Source organism: Monodon monoceros, unplaced genomic scaffold, assembly GCF_005190385.1.
Source record: "Monodon monoceros isolate NGI ecotype Baffin Bay Population unplaced genomic scaffold, NGI_Narwhal_1 Super_Scaffold_4, whole genome shotgun sequence".
NCBI lineage: Eukaryota > Metazoa > Chordata > Mammalia > Artiodactyla > Monodontidae > Monodon > Monodon monoceros.
Genome location: NW_021703781.1, coordinates 70,188,663 through 70,211,845, shown reverse-complemented (window position 1 = coordinate 70,211,845; position 23,183 = coordinate 70,188,663). Strand labels below are relative to the sequence as shown.

The 23,183-nt window shown below is 38.8% G+C and overlaps 1 protein-coding gene across 2 annotated transcripts in view; it reads left to right on the top strand.

Annotated features, from left to right (window-relative positions):
- The window catches only part of CACUL1 (CDK2 associated cullin domain 1), a 64,749-nt gene extending 46,988 nt beyond the window's left edge, over positions 1-17,761 (top strand). The window contains exons 5-9 of one of the 2 annotated variants that reach the window (XM_029245578.1): positions 2,770-2,872; positions 4,872-4,961; positions 8,539-8,677; positions 15,929-15,972; positions 16,392-17,761. In XM_029245578.1, coding sequence (XP_029101411.1) covers positions 2,770-2,872; positions 4,872-4,961; positions 8,539-8,677; positions 15,929-15,972; positions 16,392-16,432 — 417 coding nt within the window. In that variant the 3' untranslated portion in view covers positions 16,433-17,761. Of the gene's footprint in view, positions 1-2,769; positions 2,873-4,871; positions 4,962-8,538; positions 8,877-15,928; positions 15,973-16,391 lie in introns of those variants that run through there. The other variant, XM_029245577.1, reaches the window with a different exon arrangement.
- Positions 17,762-23,183: the final 5,422 nt, after the last annotated feature.

Here is a 23,183-nt window from a genome sequence, read left to right as displayed (position 1 = left end):
TTTTTGACCCACCTCCTAGAGAAATGGAAATAAAAGCAAAAATAAACAAATGGGACCTAATGAAGCTTCAAAGCTTTTGCACAGCAAAGGAAACCACAAACAAGACCAAAAGACAGCCCTCAGAATGGGAGAAAATATTTGCAAATGAAGCAACTGACAAAGGATTAATCTCCAAAATTTATAAGCAGCTCATGCAGCTCAATAACAAAAAAACAAACAACCCAATCCAAAAATGGGCAGAAGACCTAAATAGACATTTCTCCAAAGAAGATATACAGACTGCCAACAAACACATGAAAGAATGCTCAACATCATTAATCATTAGAGAAATGCAAATCAAAACTACAGTGAGATATCGTCTCACACCAGTCGGAATGGCCATCCTCAAAAAATCTAGAAACAGTAAATGCTGGAGAGGGTGTGGAGAAAAGGGAACACTCTTGCACTGCTGGTGGGAATGGTACAGCCACTATGGAGAACAGTATGGAGGTTCCTTAAAAAACTACAAATGGAACTACCATATGACCCAGCAATCCCACTACTGGGCATATACCCTGAGAAAACCATAATTCAAAAAGAGTCATGTACCAAAATGTTCATTGCAGCTCTGTTTACAATAGCCCAGAGATGGAAACAACCTAAGTGTCCATCATCGGATGAATGGATAAAGAAGATGTGGCACATATATACAATGGAATATTACTCAGCCATAAAAAGAAATGAAATTGAGCTATTTGTAATGAGGTGGATAGACTTAGAGTCTGTCATACAGAGTGAAGTAAGTAAGAAAGAGAAAGACAAATACCATATGCTAACACATATTTATGGAATTTAAGAGAGAAAAAAAAATGTCATGAAGAACCTAGGGGTAAGACAGGAATAAAGACACAGACCTACTGGAGAATGGACTTGAGGATATGGGGAGGGGCAAGGGTGAGCTGTGACAAAGCGAGAGAGTGGCATGGACATATATGCACTACCAAATGTAAAATAGATAGCTAGTGGGAAGCAGCTGCATAGCACAGGGAGATCAGCTCGGTGCTTTGTGACCACCTAGAGGGGTGGGATAGGGAGGGTGGGAGGGAGGGAGACGCAAGAGGGAAGAGATATGGGAACATATGTATATGTATAACTGATTCACTTTGTTATAAAGCAGAAACTAACACACCATTAAATAAGTTAATTAATTAATTAAATCCACTCATGCTGCAAAAAAAAAATAATGACATGTCTGTATGTTATTTTGGAGAGAATCTTTTCAACATACAATGTTAGGTGAAAAAGCAAGATGTAAAGCAGTGTGTGTTATATTTCATTACCAAGTGTTTTCTTCTTCATTTTAGAGGAAAAAAAAGCATATCCAAAAAAATGTAAGAACATTTTAGAAAGAATATACAAAAGTTTTCGCAGTGCATAATGGGGCCTTTGGGAATGCGATAGAAGGTCTGCTTGAGAGACTCCTTTTTATTGCATACCCTTTTGCGTGGTTTTATTTTGTAATTGTGTGCATGTTTTATATATATATATATATATATTTGGCTGCATTGGGTCTTCATTGCTGCACGTGGGCTTTCTCTAGTTGTGGTGAGAGGGGGCTACTCTTCATTGTGGTGCCTGGGCTTCTCATTGCAGTGGCTTCTCTTGTTGTGGAGCACGTGCTGTAGGCGCGTGGGCTCAGTAGTTGCAGCACATAGGCTCTAGGGCGCGGGCTCAGTAGTTGTGATTCACGGGCTTAGTTGCTCTACGGCATGTGGGATCTTCCCAGACCACGAGATGAACCTGTGTCCCCTGCATTGGCAGGCAGATTCTTAACCACTGCACCACCAGGGAAGTCCCTTATGATTTTTTTAGAGAGAAAAAAACATGTTAAGAATTGAGAGAATCAGTGAGCCAACTTATTGACATTCATTCCTCTTTGTATTTTCCACTCCTGTGCATTGAGTTAACATTTAAACATGAACAAATTCAATCTTTTTTACTTGCCAATCATTCTAATTAGGATGCTTTTGGCTGCAAGAAACAGAAAACCTGATTCAAAGTGATTTGTAAATGAGAAAGGTATTATCTCTTGTAATAAAACTCCAGAAATACGGCAGTTTCTGGGTTGGTTGAATCCATGGTTCAACAATGTTACCAAAGTCTCAGGTTGTTTTTTGTCTCTTTGCTTTACACATCTGTTTCATCTTGTTCTCCTCATGGTTGTAAGATGATTTTTACTCAAGCCTAGGTTTCCCTTAGTCTGATTGGGTTACCTTGGATCACTTGTCTACCTTTGAACCAAAGACCATCCATCCCTAAGGAATGCCATAAGCTGAATGACTTAGACTAATCATTAAAGTGAAATGTAGGGGAGTCAACCAGTGCATGCCCACTGCATGCTTTCAGCCTGGATCATTGATAAGTAGGGTACCTTTCACTAGTGTTTCCTGGTGTTGCCTTTAGCTGATGATGTAGTCATTTAAAAGGGCATATTAAGTGCCTGTCATACAATATGGTCCATTGAATCCCTGTCTAGTTAATGTTGAGTATCTTCCCATGTTCTTTTGTATGATTTATAGCATTTTATCTTTATGTGCTTTTAACCCCATGCTAGGAAGACTATAACTAATAGTGGCAGGGCTTTTGTTTTCTGATGTTGGGTTTTTATGTTTTAATTGATGCCTTTATGAATTGTTTCCTAAAATAATTTATTTTTTAGTGCTTCAGTTCATTAGACTAATCATTTCTCTCTAATTGATGCACTGAAAAATAACTTATTTTCTTTTTCAGAATAAGTTTTACATCGAAACCAAGCTTAACAGAGACTTAAAAGATGACCTTATAAAGCTGTTTACGGAACATGTTGCAGAAAAGCACATTTACAGCCTAATGCGTAAGTAATTAATCTTACGGGGATGACATAACAGTAGCAGTGTTTTGGGGGTTTTTTTTTGAATCAAAGAGCATTGGCATCTAAACCCCAATGTTGATGTCTTCTGAATCTTGTAGTGATCATAAAGCCCAATTCTATACAGAGAGACACTGAGGAATTGAAAATGTGACATGAAGATCACCCAGTGAGCTGGGAGCAGGCAGGTCATTGGACAGTGCCTTCATATCTGGCATGATACTTGCTGCCTTTTTTTTTCTCTGACATTGGGGGAAATATTAAGGAGTTCACCCGTAACTTTGTTACTGGTAATTCTAGAAGGAGTGTAATGTTAATATCTTTGAAATGGTAGTACAGTATCCTCTCAGTTTACTTATTTGTACTAAAAAAAAAAAGGTAGATAACAATTAAGCTTGTGAGAAAGTAAATCCTAAGTTAAATAAAGTGTATGAGAATTAAACATATGTAAAGTACCTAGCACCTGTTAAATGCTCAATAAGTATTTTCTTCCCTCTCGCAAGCTATTTCTCCCTCAAATTCCCATTTTCTTTTCCTTAAAAGGGGAGTTCAACTGGAAAATTTTACTTTTAAAGACTTTTCCTACAATGAATTTTAAGTGGAGAGGATTTTAGTGAAATGTTATACCTTCTTAACCTTACCTTTTGTTGCTGAATGTGATTATTTTCAGTTAATTCATCCCAAATTAATTTATGTACATTTTACGTATAACTTAACCTGTGAATTTATCATTTCCTTACAGCTATCAAATTTGACATAGGTGGTTATAGTTATGTAGAAGTTGTTTGCAAATGTATATATTTGACCACATAATGAATGTGTGATTGAACATAAAGAGTTAGTGGAAACAACACTTACTGAAAACCAAACGATCAGTCAAAAAGTGGGAGGAAGATGGATTAATAGAGATAGACCCTGGGTTTGGGGTACATGTTGAAATTAGAGAGAACCTTGAGTAGAATAGCCTCTAAGAACCTAAAATTTAGAATTTCAGTTCTTAAACATGACATTTTAAAATATGATTTTTCTGCAATGCCTAGCATTGCAAATGTAATTCACGTTGCATGTTTGAAACTACAGAAATCATTGTTGGCCAAGTGAGATGGTGTTTCCATTTTTTAAAAGGTGGGGATAGAAGAAAACAACTTATATAATTTTACAAGCTGGCTTAGATGAAAATTATGCCAAGTTTCATGGGTATTTGGTTAGTAAATTACAGGTCTTTGAGAGATGAATTAAAAATGAGCCGTTTTGAGTCAGTAGTATCTGTCATATTCATTAAATGATGGAGTTCGTTTATATATGTTTTGTCTAGAGGAAGTATTTGTATCCATTTAACATATTTTAATAATATTTTTGTGTGACCATAGATAACCTAAAAGAAAACTGACTCTGTTGTCATGTTTAGTCAGGATCACATGGTTAGACAGTGTGATCTCTTGCCTTTACCTTTAGTAAGAAAAAGTACCTGCAGTTGTAGCATTTGGGAAAGTGAGTTTCTGACTCTGATCTCAGTTACTAGAATTACTAATAACATGTCTTTCAGAAAAATTCCAAGAGCCTCATATATGGGTGATTTGGGGGAAAGGGAAATGATTGAGGGAGTTAGAGAATATTTCATTCCCCAAATGTAAATCTTTTGAATCGTGAAGTTAATGGGAAGTATTTATAGCTCACTCACTAAGTACCATGAATACTGTTGCTTTTAGAAAGCTTTACTTATTTTCAGAACCTCCATCAATTGAATCATTTCCGTTCGTGTTTCAACAGATACGCACATATCTACTTGTTAGATTGAGCTCTACTGCACTGGATTAAAAAAAAAAAACTTTAGTGTACAACTACTTGGTTTGCCCTCTTGGGCTGTTCTTTTCTTGCCCTTGTTTACCCTTCAGTCTTTGGGAGAAATAGTGATAGAAAGTGAAACCTTGACAATCAGTAAAGTGTTGTATCATTTTTATAACCCATTTACTCTCTATTTCAGCTTTACTTTTAGAAGCCCAGTCAACACCATTTCAGGTCACACCTTCAACTATGGCAAATATTGTGAAAGGCCTGTACACTCTCAGACCAGGTAAACATTCATCATTTCTTTAGGGGTTGGACTTGTTTGTTTGTTTATGGCACTTCCAGCCCTATCTGCGAGAGGATAGTGTTTCTTTGTGTTTTCTGAGGTCTAAAGGTATTTGGATTTGTTATAGCAACAAAATTGAGTATATACTCATCATTGTGAAATGTAAACTCAGGACCTCACTTGGAAATCTTTCTATGCTAGTGAAAACCAGCTAGTTTGGGGAATACAAAAATAGTTTGTAGGAGACACTTTAGATAAAGTCGAATCTTATGTCTGGCATTAATCTCTTTTTTTGTTGTGAGGTCCTTCTTCACTTCTACCCCACATTGCAAATACGCACGGGCATACACATTCACAACTCCATCTTGTTAGGCCTATTATATAACTTACAAGGAATCTAGAAGTGTTGGTAAAGTTACAGTCATTTCATAAGGACAGTTTGAGGAGAAAGATAGTCAGAATAGCAGAACCAAAAATCAAAGATCACTGTATTCAAAGGCATGGTTTGTAAATTATCTTAATGTATCTGTCTTGTAATAAAAGCATTGTGGGACTTCCCTGGTGGTGCAATGGTTGGGAATCCACCTGCCAGTGCAGGGGACACGGGTTTGAGCCCTGGTCCGGGAAGATTCCACATGCCGCAGAGCAACTGGGCCCCTGTGCCACAACTACTGAGCCTGTGCTCTAGAGCCTGCGAGCCACAACTACTGAGCCCTCATACCACAGTTACTGAAGCCCACGCACCTAGAGCCTGTGCTCCGCAACAAGAGAGGCCACCGCAATGAGAAGCCCACTCACTGCAATGAAGAGTAGCCCCTGCTCGACGCAACTAGAGAAAAGCCCGCACACAGCAGTGAAGACCCAATGCAGCCAAAAATAAATAAATTAAAAAAAAAAAAAAACCCATTGTGAATTTAAAGGACTCTCAAGATGCTTTTGTATGTATCTTTCTGTTTTTAACCCAGAGCCTCAAACTTAGCATAGTTGTCTAGCCAATTAAAAAATGTCCATAGGAGAGAGATTGCAGAAGTTCAGCGTAGAAAATCATTTTTCAGTGTAGAAACTTAAGGTTTGCTTTTTTGACAGCAGTTATCTTTTTATGAAATTCTTTTGTCATTTGAGGATTGAATGAAATAAAACATGATCTAAAGAGCTTAACATAGTACCTGATAATGTAATGAGCATGCTAATATTAACTGTTGTTACTACTATTCAGTTGGGTCCAGTGGTTATTTTATTTTAATTAATTGATGTCTGAATAGTTTACTTAATTTAAAAGATATATCAGAATTTAGCTTGCTAAAATGGAAACCAGTTTAAAACTGTTACTAGGGGTAGACTGTGATACCCAGAAGTACTGTCTTTCTCAGGCTACTTTCAGCAGTTAGTGACTTCTAGAGTAGTCAGATGTAATGTTACTTAAATTTGGATCAGTTCTTGCTCTATTCTTCATAATTTTAAGACAAATTATTCCTATAAAGTAATTATTTATATAAAGTAGCAAAAATGTTGCATGTGTCCAATAAACTGATATATTTCTTTTTCCAGTTTCTTAGAATTTTGAATTTCATTTTACTAAATGTGATGAAAATAGCTCATGAGTTTTTCTTTTAGTGCTGGGTTATGAATGATTTTTTTCTTTTTCTTTTGGAAGACATCCAAATACAGTATGACAGATTTCTAAATTCTCCTTCCCAAGTGGGCAGCTTTAGCTCTGGCTTTTATCATAAGTAACAAAATTGCAGAATAAAACTAGTCATTAAGGGTAAAAAAAACTTATAGATGCTTCTTTATCTAAATGCTATTTTTATCCAGGTTTGAGCTCTTGTAATAGGTTTCATACTACTTGTGAGGAGAATTCTGTATTTGAGAACTGTCCTTATGAAAAGGTGAATTTTATCACAGACTAACCTTTTGCTGTCCTAGCTGTTTTCTGAGATACTATTAAACATATTTTGACGTTTACTTGTCTTGCCCGGGCCCATTGTGTTCCTAGTTTGTTAAAGCAGATTTATTCACCTGACAGATTATGGTTAAACTATTTTAAAAGTTGAATTTTAAATGTAAAAGTTTCTTTCATTGCAGTAGTTCTTAAGTGCTGATTTTTATATAATGAATGCATCTGAATCACCCAAAAAAGTTTGTTAAACTGTAGATTCCTGGGCCCTAATCCTTGGAGATTCTGATAACATCTATTATTTAGATGTGTTTCTATCTAGTCTTTAGAAGCTCAGTCTAGGAATAGTTCCCATCATCCCATGCTGCACTTCTTCATTTAATACATGCACTTTTCATTGTTTCTTTATCTTAATGATTGCCTGGTGTTCCATAAAATGTCAGACTGGTTTGACTCCTTGCCAACTCTGACTGATGGGTTAGTGGTTCCCCAGGGCACTGAGTTGAGACTCTTTCTAAAGCCATATTTGAACTGAGCTTGAAGGAGGGACACTATTGAGAACATTTTGACATGAATTTGTACAAAGGGTGAGTGGATTGGCCTTGGTGGTGTTTGTGGTGTTGGTTTTTTTTTTTTTCCCCCCATCTCTAATTTAGCTGTTCTTTTGGGCATTTTTTCTTTTAACTTGCCAGTGACCCAGCATTGCATAGCATTAAATGTGTTTTTTTCAGATTTAGAATTATTTACCTAGATTACAGGTTTTAAAATGAGCATGCTGGATTAAATAGAGCATTGACATTTTATGGGTTTTGAGATATATATATATATATATACAGCCAAGACGTTTTCCAAAAGATAAAATTTGAAAGGGCTCGATTAAAAGAATCCAAAAGGGTATAGAGATGGGCAGTATTTATATTTAGTGCTCACTGAGTAGGGGAAGAGTATCTGATCTGTTAAAACACTTTATAATAAAGATACGAATTTATCTTTGTCATGTCTGATGCACATATTTTCCTTAGACTTCTCTTTGTCTTTTTATTTTGATGAATAAATGTTTATTTTTCTGTAGGTTATTCTGTTGATCTTTTATCTTTTCCTTAATAATTTGATAACCATTTAATTCTGTTTTCTTTCACTGTTACATATGTTTAATTTGCTGTAATTTAATGTGAGTCAAAGTAGGTTTATATTTTAAAAGTACTTACCAGTTATCTCTCCCATCTCCCTCCGCATTTTTGAGGTACTTTTTTTATATGTCTGCTTACTACCACATGTACTATTCTATTCTTAGGCCAGTGTATTGTTTTAATTAATGCTTTATAGGGCTAAGTATTTCCATCAAATCCCTTCCCTCCAAGTCCCCTCCTGCTCAGAATTCTTTGGTTATTTCATTCATGTTTTCTTCCATATTTAGAATTTTTGATAAGTTTCCTTCAAAAATTCTCTAGGGATTTTTGTTAATGTTGTTAAATCATAAAAAATATAAAAATATCCACTTTCTGTAAATTCTATTTAGAAAGGAAACTTAGCCTCTTTATCAGAAGGGGTTGCACTAGTTTTTTTCCCCATTTTAAGTTTGGTTTAATACGTAATCTTGTTCTTTGGGAAGAAAACTTTCCCTTTTCTACTTAATTTGTCTGTACGATCTCCTTAATGAATCTTTTCCTTCCCTCACAGAGTGGGTTCAGATGGCTCCGACTCTATTTTCTAAATTTATTCCAAACATTCTCCCTCGTGCAGTGGAGTCTGAACTTTCTGAATATGCTGCTCAAGATCAGAAACTTCAAAGAGAACTTATACAGAATGGTTTTACAAGGCAAGTTTTCTTTTCCTTTTGTGACAAAGTATGTCCATTTCCTTTGGCTTGGCAGGGGAGGGATGCCAGCATTCTTAGAATGGGAGACGGCTGTGCGAGAGTCAAGGTGGTGTTGCTGGGAGAGGTGGTGAGCTCCCTTCGGTGGAAGTGCTGAAGCTGGGTTTTGATTTTATGGGAGCCGCTCTTAAGTGGAGTTTGAAGAAGGGATTTCTCATTGGGTGGGCAGTTAGGCTGGACAGCCTCCAAAGAGCTCTTCCAACTTTGATCCGCTTATACTAGTTTTGAATATTTGGAAAAACCTTGTAGAAATTTTATGATCAGTTATAATGTACATTTATGACTAAACTAGCAAATGATTTTATGACTGAACTAACAAATGATATTGTAACTAAACTGGTAAAGAGCCTTCAGATTCTGTTTTTCATATTTCCATTTTTCCCCTAAATTCTAGTTGTTTCTTCTTAAAAAGTAGGTTATCACTTATATGTGTCCACAAAATTTGCCTCCCTCGATTTTTTATTTTTTAAAAAATTTTCTCTTGTTTATTTTTTATTTTTGGCTGCGTTGGGTCTTCATTGCTGCGTGCAGGCTTTCTCTAGTTGCAGCAAGCGGGGGCTACTCTTTGTTGCGGAGTGCGGACTTCTCATTGCAGTGACTTCTCTTGTTGCGGAGCATGGGCTCTAGGCGCGCAGGCTTCAGTAGTTGTAGCACGTGGGCTCAGTATTTGTGGCGCACGGGCTTAGTTGTTCTACGGTATGTGGGATCTTCCTGGATCAGGGATCGAACCTATGTCCCCTGCATTGGCAGGCGGATTCTTAACCACTGTGCCACCAGGGAAGTCCAGCCTCCCTTGATTTTGCTATAAACACTTCGCTAATTTTTCTAAAATTTGCAATTCAGTATCATGGCTTTGTCCCAGAAAATCTTTCAAAGTGCATATTTTCAACCAAAATTATATAAAAATTTTGTGATTCCCTATGGGAAAGCACCCTGTTCTGTCACCAAATCATTAAAGGGTACAGTAGTACTTTTTTTTATTTTTGTTTTTTTAATATCTTTATTGGAATAAGTAGTACTTTATAGTTTCATAATCCTGGCCCTCTCCTTAGCACTTTTACATATCTTCTCTTATTTGAATCCCTCGCCATTAAAGGACGAAAGTTGTAGAAAGGAAGACACCTGGGTTCCTCACTGAGGCATAGTTGTGACCACAAGGAGTAGGTTGGGTATTGACTCACTTATCTGGCTGGGGCAGAGGGTGGACACTGTCTTTCATAGACTCTGAGGCCATGCTTATTCTCAGAATACCAGCCTTGATCAAGATCACTGTTCCTAAGTTTCTAATTTCAGCACAGGTTAGGAAAGAAAGCAGATAATTTGTTCTCTGTTGACCCATGGATTGGCATTTATTCCCTTTTTGTCCTGGTGGCATCTTTATTCATGTGGCAGAGGGGGCACTGAGTAATCCATGGGTCATTACTCCCCTCACTGGCAGCTCACACTGGAAAGGTTCAGTCAGCCATCACAGGGAAGCTGTGTAGACAGGCCTGCTAACCCTGCCTTTCCTATGGCAAGGAAAGGCCAGTGGGAGATTCTGCCTGTAAACAGCTGACTTCTCTCCCTGATGTCCGGTGGTCAGGGGTCTCCTGACATCAATTGTAATATTTCTAACAATTATTTTCATACACGGAATGAGGCCACTTAATGCTATAGTAATTTCACAAGTTCATTTTTGAAGAGCTGATATATTTATTTATAGGGTGTTTTAAAAAAGGTATAAAAAGTACATACTGAGAAGTTTTATTCCCACCTGTCTCCTTGTCTGCTCCCAGCCTTTAGGCAGCTGTTTTTATTAGTGTCTTATGATTCCCTCCAGTGCTTATTTTATATACAGATATAATCGAATACAGTATATATTCTTAATTTTTATTCCTTTCTTACGCATTTCATTGTGTAGATGTACTATAACTTATTTAACCTGTCCCCCGTAGATGGCAACCTGAATTATTTCCAGTCTTCTGCTGTTACAGAGAGCGCTGCGTGCGTAACTTTGTACCTGTTGTCAGTATGTTTGGAGAATAACTCCCTTAAGTTAGATTGCAAGGTCAAGAGTAAATGCAGCGGTAATTTTGATTAAATTGCCAAATTGCCCCCCCATAGGGGATTGTGCCATTTTGCATATCCACTAACAAAGTTTAAAAGTGCCTGTTCTTCATGGCCTTGCCTAGAGTATGTTGTTACACTTTGAATTTTCGCCCATCTGGCAGGTGAAAAATAATCAGTCAGAGTTGGTTTCGTTTGCGTTTCTCTTATTATATGAGTGAGGCTGAGCATATTTTCATATGTTTTTATTTCTTTTCCTGTAAACTGTTTCTGGTTTTCTCATTTTTCTATTTGATTGTTAGTCTTCTTTTCCTGGCTTCCAGGAGCTCTTTCTATAGTGAGGAGATTGATTGTTTGCCCAAGATAAGAGTTATTTTTCTCAGTTTCTTTTGACTTCGCTTATGGTGGTTTTTTGTTTTATTTGAAGTCATGCAGACGTTTTTTTACTTTATGTAGCTAACTTTATCAGGTTTTTTTCTGTGTGGCTTATGTATTTTGAATTATAGTTAGAAGTTTTTCCTTAAATGTTTTTAAATAAATGCAGAATACACTGAGTATACCTCTTATGTTTTCTCCTAGGCTCACCATAATTTTGAAGCCTTTTATGCTTTTTTTCATGTTTTATTTGAATGTTTGCTTCTAATTTTAGAGATGAGCTTACTGATGCCTTTAACAAATAAACAGCCTTCTGAAAACTTTTATTTCTGTGAAGCAGTGTAGGAAGATAGCTCTTGTAGATTTCTCTGAACATCTTGAATTCACCTTCCAGAAGAATGTGTGGAACTATTTAAACATATCCAGAGAGATTTTTTTTTTTTTTTTTTTTTTTGCGTTACGTGGGCCTCTCACTGTTGTGGCCTCTCCCGTTGCGGAGCACAGGCTTCCGGATGCGCAGGCTCAGTGGCCATGGCTCACGGGCCCAGCCGCTCCGCGGCATGTGGGATCTTCCCAGACCGGGGCACGAACCCGTGTCCTCTGCATCGGCAGGCGGACTCTCAACCACTGCGCCACCAGGGAAGCCCCAGAGATATTTTTGTAATCCTAATTTTGGAACTGGAATAAGAGAACAGGGTGCAGGACTGTTTGGTGTGTAGTTGCTTGGGATGACTGACTCCATAAATAGTCTCATTTAACATTGCCTTTGAAGGACTAGCCTAGCACTGTTCTGACAAGGCCAAGTTGGTCATATTCAGGGAAACGCCTTGTAGTTTTGGTGTAAATATGAACTTTTGTTTCTCTTAGTGGAATTCTTTCATATGAAATTTAAATGCTAGTATTCCAAAACTTGATAAAATTAAAATGTTTTATTTTACAAACTGAATTGAGCCATTTCTAGAATTAAGCTAACAAATTATTATACATTTACTATGAGGATTAAAGGCTGCCTCGTGACTTATTCTGATGGGTGCTTTGCACAGAGTAGGCCCCGCTTTACCTGACATTCTGGACTCATGCTGGACTGGCTCAGACTGGTCAGAAAGGGTGTGCCTGCACCATATACTTAGCAACTGAAGACAGTTTGCCTGTGCTTCCAGCACTTGTGTATGGACCTTCCATATTCTGCCCTGCCAGACTTGATGCTGCCTTTGATCATTATTTGGCTAGGATTGTTTTGGAAGAAATGTCCACTGATGCAAAAATATAGTCTAAGCTATCTAACAAAAATTCTGTTACTGGCTATCCTGATATGAGCAGTCATTTTATGGTTTGTGTCTAGCCAATCACATGATTCCTGTTCAGCTTTGCAAACTATTTTTTTATTTAAGGCTGAGTTCCATTTATGTGATATAGGGAGTAAGCAGCGCACCGCTTTAATGTGGATGGCACAGAGAAAGTCTTTGGAATGTTTTGAAATAATATGTGAATATTATCAAATATATCCTCTTTTGCAGTTAATGGACAGATTCTCGTTTGGGCTGGAGTTTATGTGAAACATCTTTAGGTTCATGGAAATATAGCGTGGAGTTATTTCAAAGCTAGAAGTAACGTACAAGCTAAGAGCAATATTTTCTTTTTATGTATTACCTGCATAATTGAATTGCTTATTGGGGGAAGGGCAGGTTGGTGTTTGTTGTCAAAGATTACATTATGGAAGATAAGCTCGTTTGGGAACTTCTAGCATGCAGTCTCTCAGATGGAGCATCCTCATTCAAACCAGCCTATGGGCCTCTTCAGAGGGTCTGCCAGCTTTTAAAGGCAAGTAAAATGTTCTTGCTGAGTGATTGTTACCTGGATTTCTGGAACAAAATAGAGCCTTGTTAGGAGTATTATTGGTCTTTTAGCTGAGAGGGTCACTCCTAGCTGAGAGGATTGGGGCTTTTTCATTTAGTAGCAGGGGTCTGGTTTTGAGGGCAGCTTATAGCTTTCTAGACTTGCAGCATTATTAGGTAATGTCTCTGGCAGCCTCTCGCATGCATACACCACACTTACATTCTTTGTGCCTCCCGTTGTTTTCACATCTGCATTTTTCTCCTGTTATTTTTGCATGTTCCATTTTTAAAAAAATTTTGGGGGGTGGGAATGAAGGCTGTCTGTAGAAGTTGAGGTTCCAGATACAAGATCCATCCTGTATCTTCCTTTTTGCTCAGCATTAACTTACTTGTTTCAGAATATTTGGTGAATGCTACTGTGATGATACTAGTGTAAGACTCTCAGCAGGCTTTGGCCAGATACTGCGTTAACAATAGAGGTGTTTAAAAACAGTATTAAGGCGGATCTGTTTAGGGCTCTTTAGGCTGTCTAAAGCTAGTTTGTGCTAAGTTTTCCTCCAAATGCTCAGCCTAGAGAAGAACCCTGCAGAGACCCTTTGGTGTGTTCTCTTCCTGCCGGTCCTGAAGACTCCTCACCCAGCTCAGCAAGAGGTTTCTGTCCTGGTCTTGAGTGTAACCAGAGAAAGAAAGTGGGAAACTTTGGTAATCTGGAGGATTACACAAAAGCATGAAATAATTACTTGGGCTGCATTTTAATCCATCTGTAGAGGCTATTTATGAATTATTCACTTATTAATTCAGCAAATATTTTGTATTTTCTATTATGTGCTACATGCTGCTCTAGGTACTGGGTGAACAAGACAGGCAGAGTTCCTGTTTTTATGGAGCTTATGCTCTGCTGTTGGGAGTTAAGTAACAAACATGTAAACAGATTATTTCAAGTAATAATAAGTGCTAGGCAGAAAATGAAACAGATTATGGGATAGAGAGTGAGTAACCAAGGCATGCATGAGGGGCTGTTCCAGCTAACTTGGTGATGTAATGCCCCTAAGGAGGAGAATTCCAGCTAAACGGTAAGGAGATAGCCATGTGGCTAACTCAGGGGAAGAGTGTTGCAGGCAGAGAAAGTAGTAAGTGCAGAAGTGCTAACATGTCCAAGGGACAGAAAGAGAGCCAGAGTGGCTGAAGTATAATGAACAGGGGTAGAAAATGAGCTTGGAGAGGTAGGCAGGAGCCATATCTCACAGGACTGGGAAAATGATTTTTTATATATATAAATTCATTTTATTTATTTATTTATTTCTGGCTGCATTGGGTCCTCGTTACTGCGCGTGGGCTTTCTCTAGTTGCGGCGAGCGGGGGCTACTCTTCGTTGAGGTGCGGGGGCTTCTCATTGCAGTGGGTTCTCTTGTTGCGGAACACGGGCTCTAGGTATGCGGGCTTCAGTAGTTGTGTCTCACAGGCTCTAGAGCGCAGGCTCAGTAGTTGTGGCGCACAGGCTTAGCTGCTCCGCGGCATGGGGGATCTTCCCGGACCAGGGCTCGAACCCATGTCTCCTGCATTGGCAGGTGGATTCTTAACCACTGCACCACCAGGGAAGCCCTGGGAAAATGCATTTGAATTGATTTTTTTTAACTGTGATGGAAAGCCACTGAAGGGCTTTAATCAGGGGCATGAAATAATCTTATGTATGCTTTTACATGAGATTGCTCTGGCTCTTGTCTGGACTAACACTAAGACTCTTGCAGTGGGGTAGGGGAGAGGTGATAGTGGTTTGGATTGGGATTGTAGCCATGGGGCTGAGGAGTGGTTGGTTTTGGATTATGTGCTGGGACAGAATGCTCCAGAGTGAGGTAAAGAGAGGAATCAAGGATGAGCTAGGATTTTGGCCTGAGTAATTGGACGGGTGGTGGTGTGATTTATTGAAGAAGTCTGAGGAAAGAGTGGGGATGGAGTGCATTCTGGCTGTGGTAAATTTGCAGTAGATGGAAGTCGTCCAAGTGACAGTGGCTGTGAGGCAGTTGGACCTACAAGTCCAAAGTGTCAGGAGGAAATCAGAGCTGGAGATAGAAACCTGGGAGCCATTGGCATATGGATCGTATTTCAAGTTACAGGACTGGTGTGACTGCTGTCCTAGACGAAGGAGAATTTTACATGGTGAAGAAAAAGTGGCCAAGGACGGAGTGTCGGGCAGAGCTCGGAGTGTTTCAGGAAGGAAGAGGTCAACTGTGTAGATGTTGCTAAGAGACCGGGAAAGAAAAAGCTAGTGGATTGGTTATTATTACTCATTACTTAAGCATTTTAGTCATTTGTCTGAGAAACTGGAGAGACAAAAATAGGATTTACAGATAGCATAGGACTTAATCAGACCTCTATTTTATTATCTCTAAAGTGGAACTAGAAATTCTGTGGGTGTTTAAGATGAGCTGGTTATTCTCTGTAAAGGTTCACGTTCTTCTATCTGCGAGAAGGGTATTCATGTCCATTAAGATTCTGAGATTTTTCAAAAGCTTTAAGCAGTTTCTGGTCCCGTAATACGGCTTTTAGCGGAAGTTTTTGATTTTTTCTATTCCATATTTGAAATTTGCCCTGTTATATGCAGGTCACCAGGGATGTCGATAGTAGAGCCCAGGTTTGTCTTCAAAGATGTTTTAGTCAATCGATTTCTAGGACCCAGGGTAAACCATCTTTATAGATAGTCCTTCCTTTATTTAATAGCTTTCTATATTTAAAAGATAGCACCTTTTAGCTAAGAATATTCAGGTTATAAATGACTCAGCTACTGTTGTAAGTTTAATGTCTGTTTTAAAATAGGTTGTTAGAATTGAAATACCTGCTCTACTTCCATTGTCAATTTTGCCAATTCATTTCTCCTACTTTGTTGTGTGAAGCTATCAGTCAGTTCTGTTGACTCCCTCTTCTTTTTTTTAATCCCCAGAGGTGACCAGTCCCGGAAGAGAGCTGGGGATGAGTTGGCTTATAGTAAGTAATGATGTTCCTTACCATCCTTGATGGTTTTGTGATGTAAGGCAGCCACTGGCTATAATGATATCCAGTGTTCTTGATGGTGGTCTCCAAGGGCACTGTGTGCAGTCAGGGTCAGACTGTTCTGTAAGCTGTGGCAGCTCTGAAGCCCAGTTGCTGGTGGCAGTTTTCAGGCAGTTGTCAGGAGGCTGCCAGTTCTTTAGTCTCCACTAGAATGAGATAAAGGGCCCAGACTCAGCTCCTGATGATTTGGTCCCCTTTCACTTCATTCAAAACCACATGGTTTTGAGGTTTTCTCTGATCTCCTTTTGGGGGATTGGGAGAGGGGTGAGAAATATGTGTCAAATAAACAGATTCCTACCATTATCAAATGCTGTCGGCTGTTGATACTTTAACTCTTCTGATGTTTTTTTCAGACAGCTCATCAGCATGTGCAAGTTCCAGAGGGTACAGATAGTGAATGTATTGAATGTACTTTCCTTCCTGAAAAGAGGACACACTGGAGCTGCAGAGACTGTATTCAGAGCGCAGCGGGGTCCTGCAGACACTCAGGAGCTCTGTCACCAAGCTGTTCTTGGAAAAGGATGTTGGAGTTCTTACTTTGGTTTGTAATTTTAAAAAACAAAAAACTAACAAAAAACAAAACAGTTGCTGCTAGACTTGGGGATGATTTTGAAATGGGACAATCTTCTAATGACTTTATCTACAGATTCCGTGAGGAACAAGCGTCATGAAGAGTGACCATTGCTAAGTGAGATCCAGCAGCCAAAGTCAGCAGCTTCCTCCAAAAATATAAGAGCAGAAGAATCTTTTTTATTTTTTTTTAAAGCACTTGTTTTGTTCATTTGCGGACTTGGCACTTTGGCATATTGGTTTCATACAGAAAGATATCTTTTGCTTTAAAATCAAGCAGATCATTACAATACAGTATTTTTCACCCCTAACCAAAACAAACCCCTTTAAAAGAGTTGGTCTTTGTTTAGCATTAGAAAGTCTTCTTACAGGAAGATGCTAACTCTGCTTCCAATATAACTTCTCCCCCCCCCCCCCCCCCCGCACCATCAGTTCACAACTTTTCTACTCCGTGCCTTCAGCTTTGTGCACTTTGCAGCTCTGTGACCATGTTGTCAAACTCACAAATGCTTCCTGAAAAAGTTGATGGTATCACAGACTAACTTGCCAAGATGTCAGGTGTGACTTCACAGCAGGATGCTAAATAAGTGGGAAAATAGAAACATGGTGCACGTTGGTCAGATTTCCTCCTGCCTCACCGTGGCTTGTTCATGTTAATGTTGGGGACCAACTCTCGTAGACCATTTTCCATTCCCTCCGTCACTTAACATGCTCTCACCGACTGCTAGAGTGTTGGCATTACGCTAGTTTAGGGCTAGCCGGTACTTTAGCACTAAAGCTCCCTTTTTAATATTGTTGAGAATTACCCAGTGGTAAAAGCTGATTCCTGTGATGCTCTACGAAGCAGATACGGTAATTAAATTCAAACATAGTCAGTGGTGTGGGATTCCTGATCGATTTCATTTTTATGGGTGAGATAAGTACTTAAAAAAAGTTTGCAGGGGCTTCCCTGGTGGCACAGTGGTTGAGAGTCCGCCTGCCGATGCAGGGGACACGGGTTCAGGCCCCAGTCTGGGAGGATCCCACATGCCGCAGAGCGGCTGGGCCCGTGAGCCATGGCCGCTGAGCCTGCGCGTCCGGAGCCTGTGCTCCGCAACGGGAGAGGCCACAACAGTGAGAGGCCCGCATACCGCAAAAAAAAAAAAAAAAAAAAGCATTAAAAAGTTTGCAGTCTGCATCTTTTAAAACATCATATTCGAGTATAATGGAGAAAAAGTAGCACTGCTGTTTTAAGGCGCCCTTCCGGCTGTGGCCAAGCTATATTTTCTGTTTCCATACACCCACAGTGCTACTTAGTTCCTTGTAAAAAGACTCTGAAGCTTATTCCAAGTTGTTTTTGAAAGGCAAAGTAAAATAGAAAGATGCGGCAAGGGAAAAACAGTTTTGCTTAAATCTAAATTGAGCATGTGCTTGACTCTCTTTGGCTGTGTCAGCTATGTTAGACTAATATTTACGTCTTCAGAGGACTAGGGGCAAAAAAAGAAGACACATCAGGGGTACCGACCATCACGCTTCTGATTTTCGGGTTGTTCGTAGAGTTGTCTCTGCCAATTCACTTGGTCCTTTTTTGGGGGAGCAGGCTGGGGGGCGAGTTTGAAGTGTTAGGAGCAATTCAGTCGTCTAATAGAAGAAGTCCTCTGTTTGTAACATGAGTATTCAGAGAAGTAAAAGTAAGGTCATCAGATTTATTTTTTTAAGTACTTATCAACCAGGGTTGGTGGATTTTGAGGAGGACTTTGAATTGGGCTCATTTCACTCTGTGAGCATCTTGGGTTATATTGAGAAACACTGAATTACTGTAAGAATATATACAGGCTCTCACTGTGCCCTGTACAGTTTGACTTGCTACACCAGTAACATTCTGATATCAAGGAAGAATTCAGTTTTATCAAGAAGTTCAAATTTTACTTTACTCAATGGAATGCTTGCTGCAGGCTTATAAATAACACCTGCAACTGAACTCTTGAGCGGTTTTAATAATATTTCTGAAAGGAGTGAAATTGGAATATTTCTTTAAATGTGGATGAATTCTTCAGTATCCTAGTAATATACCCAAATGCTTTTTCCGGGAAGGGAGTATTCTTTGGCCAACAACAGAACTTTCCCTCTAAAAGCATTGTACTAGGATGTGGATAGGCATTAAAATCTTTGGATGCTTTTTGCATTATTAAGTTAATGGAGAAATATTTTATATTGTCTTTTTATTATTACGTATGTGTTAAAGTGGGCAGAGTAAAGTTTGCAGAAGTTAGTTTCTCTGTACCTTTTTGCACAGTGGCTGCAGCTTGCTGTGGGTGAGGGCTTAGTGGCACAAAGCTGTGATTGGAAGGCACTGTAGAAAGAATATACACATTCTCCCAGTGCATTCGACCTGCTTCTTACTCATTTTGGCCCCTTGAGGTACATTGCAGTATGAAGAAACTATTCCTTTAAGTCATTGTTGACCTTGCTTATGTAATTGGGATTCTTAACAAAAGTCTTAGTTTGCAACATGAGGGGAATAAGATTTGCCTCCATTTTGTATTGACTAAGCACTGTTTGCCTAAAAGTATTTTCTTCTTGTGTTTACTTGTATTCTTCTTGCCAGTACAGTATATAGTTTCTGCACTCCAGTTAAACACTGGCTTTTTGTGGGGTCCAAATCATCGAAGGCAGAAAATTGTAAAGCAGGTTGATTGTCTCATGAGTCAACACATGCAGTTGGTTTGGCCATACTGACTAGTGTGTGTGTGTGCAGCCTGAAACCAGACCCTCCAAAGAAAGCCAATTCACTCACCTTGGAATGATGACACGTAACATCAGTACATGATCGTCGTTTTGAGAGACGGTGCTTATTTTAAAGGTTGGCGTTAAGCTTCAGTAACAGTGTCATCTCATATCCTCTGTTGTCACAGCTGCACCCTAACCCAACTGCTTTGTTTTCTGTGGGGCAGAGAGCAAAACCTGGTGTTGTGATTCTTAATCTACTAGTTCTTAGGTAGAGTTAGTGAGAAGAAACAAAAACCTGGGTGCATGAGTTGTGCATTATTAAATTTTGTGGAAAAGTTACTTTTTTTTCCTGTCCCTTTTGCAAGTTTGAGGAGGTTCCCCTCCCTTTCTTTGGGGCATGGGATGAAAGCCAATTTGTGAGTAAGTGAGATTGCGGAAGACTGGATGCCCCGTGGTTGTTAACACCGCACGTGCATCTCCAGCACTACAGCCCCATAAAGCTGTCACTGCCCGTGCTACATGCCATGCTTTCTGTCAGGTTGCAAATTTGCACACATAAAGAATTCCTCAGGAAGAGTTTGCACATGCATCACCTCACAATATTCTGTACTGACCGAACAAGGGATTTGAAAGTTTTTCAGCACAAAAGGAGAGCTTCAGAGTGGCGGTCTGTGCACATGTAGCTAGCAAAGGTGATGGTGGTCTGGCAGACACGATCGGTTTCTGGAGTGAACCAGAAGGTTGAACCAGATTGGTTAGAAAGTGAACAGGAGCGCTTGTATCATAGTATTTAAATAAGCCTGTTTAATCTCCCAGGGTAGCCCTTCCAGATTTTGTCATCTTCTCATTGAGACTAGCTCTGTTTTCTTTTATGTTTCTTCTGTTTTATTGCAGTTTATTATTTCCATGATTATTATGCAAGAGGCATTGCTCTTGAGCTAAAATTCAATTGTCTAAATAAAGCAGCTATTATTAGATAACATTATTTTGTGAATATACACTAATCTGAGATATTAAAAAAAACTTTACAATTAAAAAGCAAAACAGAACCTCTACATGAGCTATCCAGTCATTGTTTCGATGTTTTGGGTTTCTTTCTTTTTCTTTTTTTTTTTTTTTTATGGTGTCTCTTTGAGCTTCAGAGTATTATGTTTATTTTAACCCAGGTTTAGGCCTCTTAAGGAGACTTGAAAATTTAAGATCGGAGTATGAATCCCTTGACTGACACCTAGAAGAGGTTTATAAGGACCTTTTTGGTTGTGATTGCTGTTTTCAATAAGATTGCATAAGTTGAAGTTCATGTTTATCAGAAGTTAAAATAGAGGTCATAGGAGTTTGTGGAGAAATGGCTTTCCTGTTATTTTCACTGCCTTGTTGAAATTTGCCCGTTTCTGGCCACCAGGATATATGAAAGGACCCTTGTTCTTTCCAAAGGAAAGGATTGCTCTTCTGTCCCCACTGTTTATTAACCAAGTCATTGACACTTTGCCACCTCCACTGGCCAAGACCCTATTTTGAACCTCTTTCCATAGCTAAGTGGCACAAGGACGTATACTGTTTCTACTTATGTTGGTGGAGTGGCTGTGGGAGAATTAAAGAAAATGCTAGACAGAGGTACATTCTTCTAGGACCCTAGTATATATTGTACCCCTGCTGATTGGAAATTATCTTCATTTCTGGTTGGATTGCATTGTTTAGAAATGCAATGTTAATGGCTTACAATTCTGGAAAATTTATGGTGTGGCTCTGGGGTGAATTCTGTGGTTTGAAAAAAAAAAAATTTTGTATTGATTCTCACATGTCATTTCAATGTTATGACCATGTACTAAATGCAGTAAGACTGGATATTTTCTTAGAAGGGTATGTTTTGTTAAACAGATGGCAATTGAATTGCTCTCATTAGTCCTGTTTGTCAATATTACAGCTGTGCAATTCAGACGTGATGTGGGGAGCTGTGGCTGGAGACAGGAATGCTTAAGAATAAACGGGAGGCCAAATGCAGACAAGAGGCTTTTGCCACCCACCAGCATAGCCAGAGCAAGGATGAAGCAATGAAGTCTAGTCTCTGGTGGTCCTTGTTTGTCGGAAAGCATAGTGGAGCTTAGAACAGGGTGTTCTGTACGTCAACTCTTTTATTAATCCAAGAAAAACAAAGTGGTGGATGAAACTCCTACTGACCGGGGATTCAAAGCCACTGACTTTGGCTCTGACCTTTAACTCTTGATGGATTTTGAATCACTCCTTCTGTATTAGGGTGCATACCATCACTCTAAAACATTGTGGTTAATGAAATAAATCTTGTACAGATGTCCTTGGCCTTGTTATGTTGCTACCTGGTTTATTAGAACTTTGTTTTAATATAGAATATATGGTTTTGCTTACAGTACATTCATGATGCCTCATAAACGATAACGACACTCAGTATTCTACCACGGTCAATTAGCCCTCAGGATGAATGTCCATCTTCACCTCTGTACCAGTGATAAAAAAACTGTGTGTGTGTGTGTGTGTGTGTGTGTGTGTGATGATGATCAATGATGACCAAATTGGATTTATCTCAGGAATGCAGATTTGTTAATGTTAGGAAATCAATTAATATGACTCATCTATTAACAGATTAATGTTGTATGATCAGATTATCTATGAAAGTCCAAAATATCTGCAAGGCAAATTAGAAGACTTATGAGTTTATCAAGGTTGCGGGAACAAAATCAATATCCAAGTGTTAATGACATTTTCATGCAGCAGCCACAAGTAGTAATGGCTTTAAATATTTTAAATGTTATTAAGTAGAATTTACAGTTGGAACGAAAAAGTCATAAAGTACCTAAAAATCTTAATAAAATGTATATAAGCCTTTTAATGAGAAAATGATAATTTTAAAAAAGCACCTTTGTTGACCTAAATAAATGGGGAGACTGTGATGGGTAAGAAGATCATCGAGGTCTCAACTCTTTCTCCAAATTTTTTAATAGATTAAAGTAATTCCAGCAAAAAATCCCAATGGTACTTGACAAGCTGATCCTAACATATAAATGGAAGAGCAAAGGACCAAGGATATCCAAGATATTCCTAAAAAAGGTGAAGTGTGAGGGGAGCTAGCACTACCAGAGTATAAAACTTACTGTAAAACACCGTGAGTGATTAAAACACTGTGGAGTTGGCACAGAGGTTATAAGTAGATGAATGGACAGGAATAAAGAGCTCGGGAACTGACCCACTCACGTGCAAGAACCTAATTTTTTAAAGGTAGTCATTGCAGAGCAGTGGGGAGGAGGATGGATTATTTAATAAATGGGGCTTCAGTAATTCTTCACAAAGGAAAAAAATGAATTGGACTTCAGCCTTGCACCAGGCACAAAAGTCAGTCCCCAAGTGGATTAAAGATTTACTGGATTAAAGTTAAAACTATAAAACTTAGAAGATGATACAGAAGAATATTTTTATGACTTTGGGGAAGGGAGGATAGAAAGTGCAAACCATGAGTTAAAAGATAAATAATTCAGCTGCGTTGATAGTAAGTACTTTTGTTTACCAAACATGCCACAGAGTGAAAAAATAAGCCCAAACTGGAATAAGATACAGATAATCACGATGTATACATAACTATTAAAAAGCACCAGCATGCAAATCAGTAACAAAGCAAGAACTCAGGAGAGAAATAGGCAGAAAAAAACATAAGTAGGCATATCACAGAAGAAGAAACAGAAATGGCCCATAAACATGAAAAGATGTCCAACCTTATTAGTAAACAGGAAACGCACATTGAAACCATAAATATAATACCATTTCCTAGTCACCAAATTGGCAACAGTTAAGTCAGAAAAGTGGGGAGGGATAAACTAGGAGTTTAGGATTAGCAGATA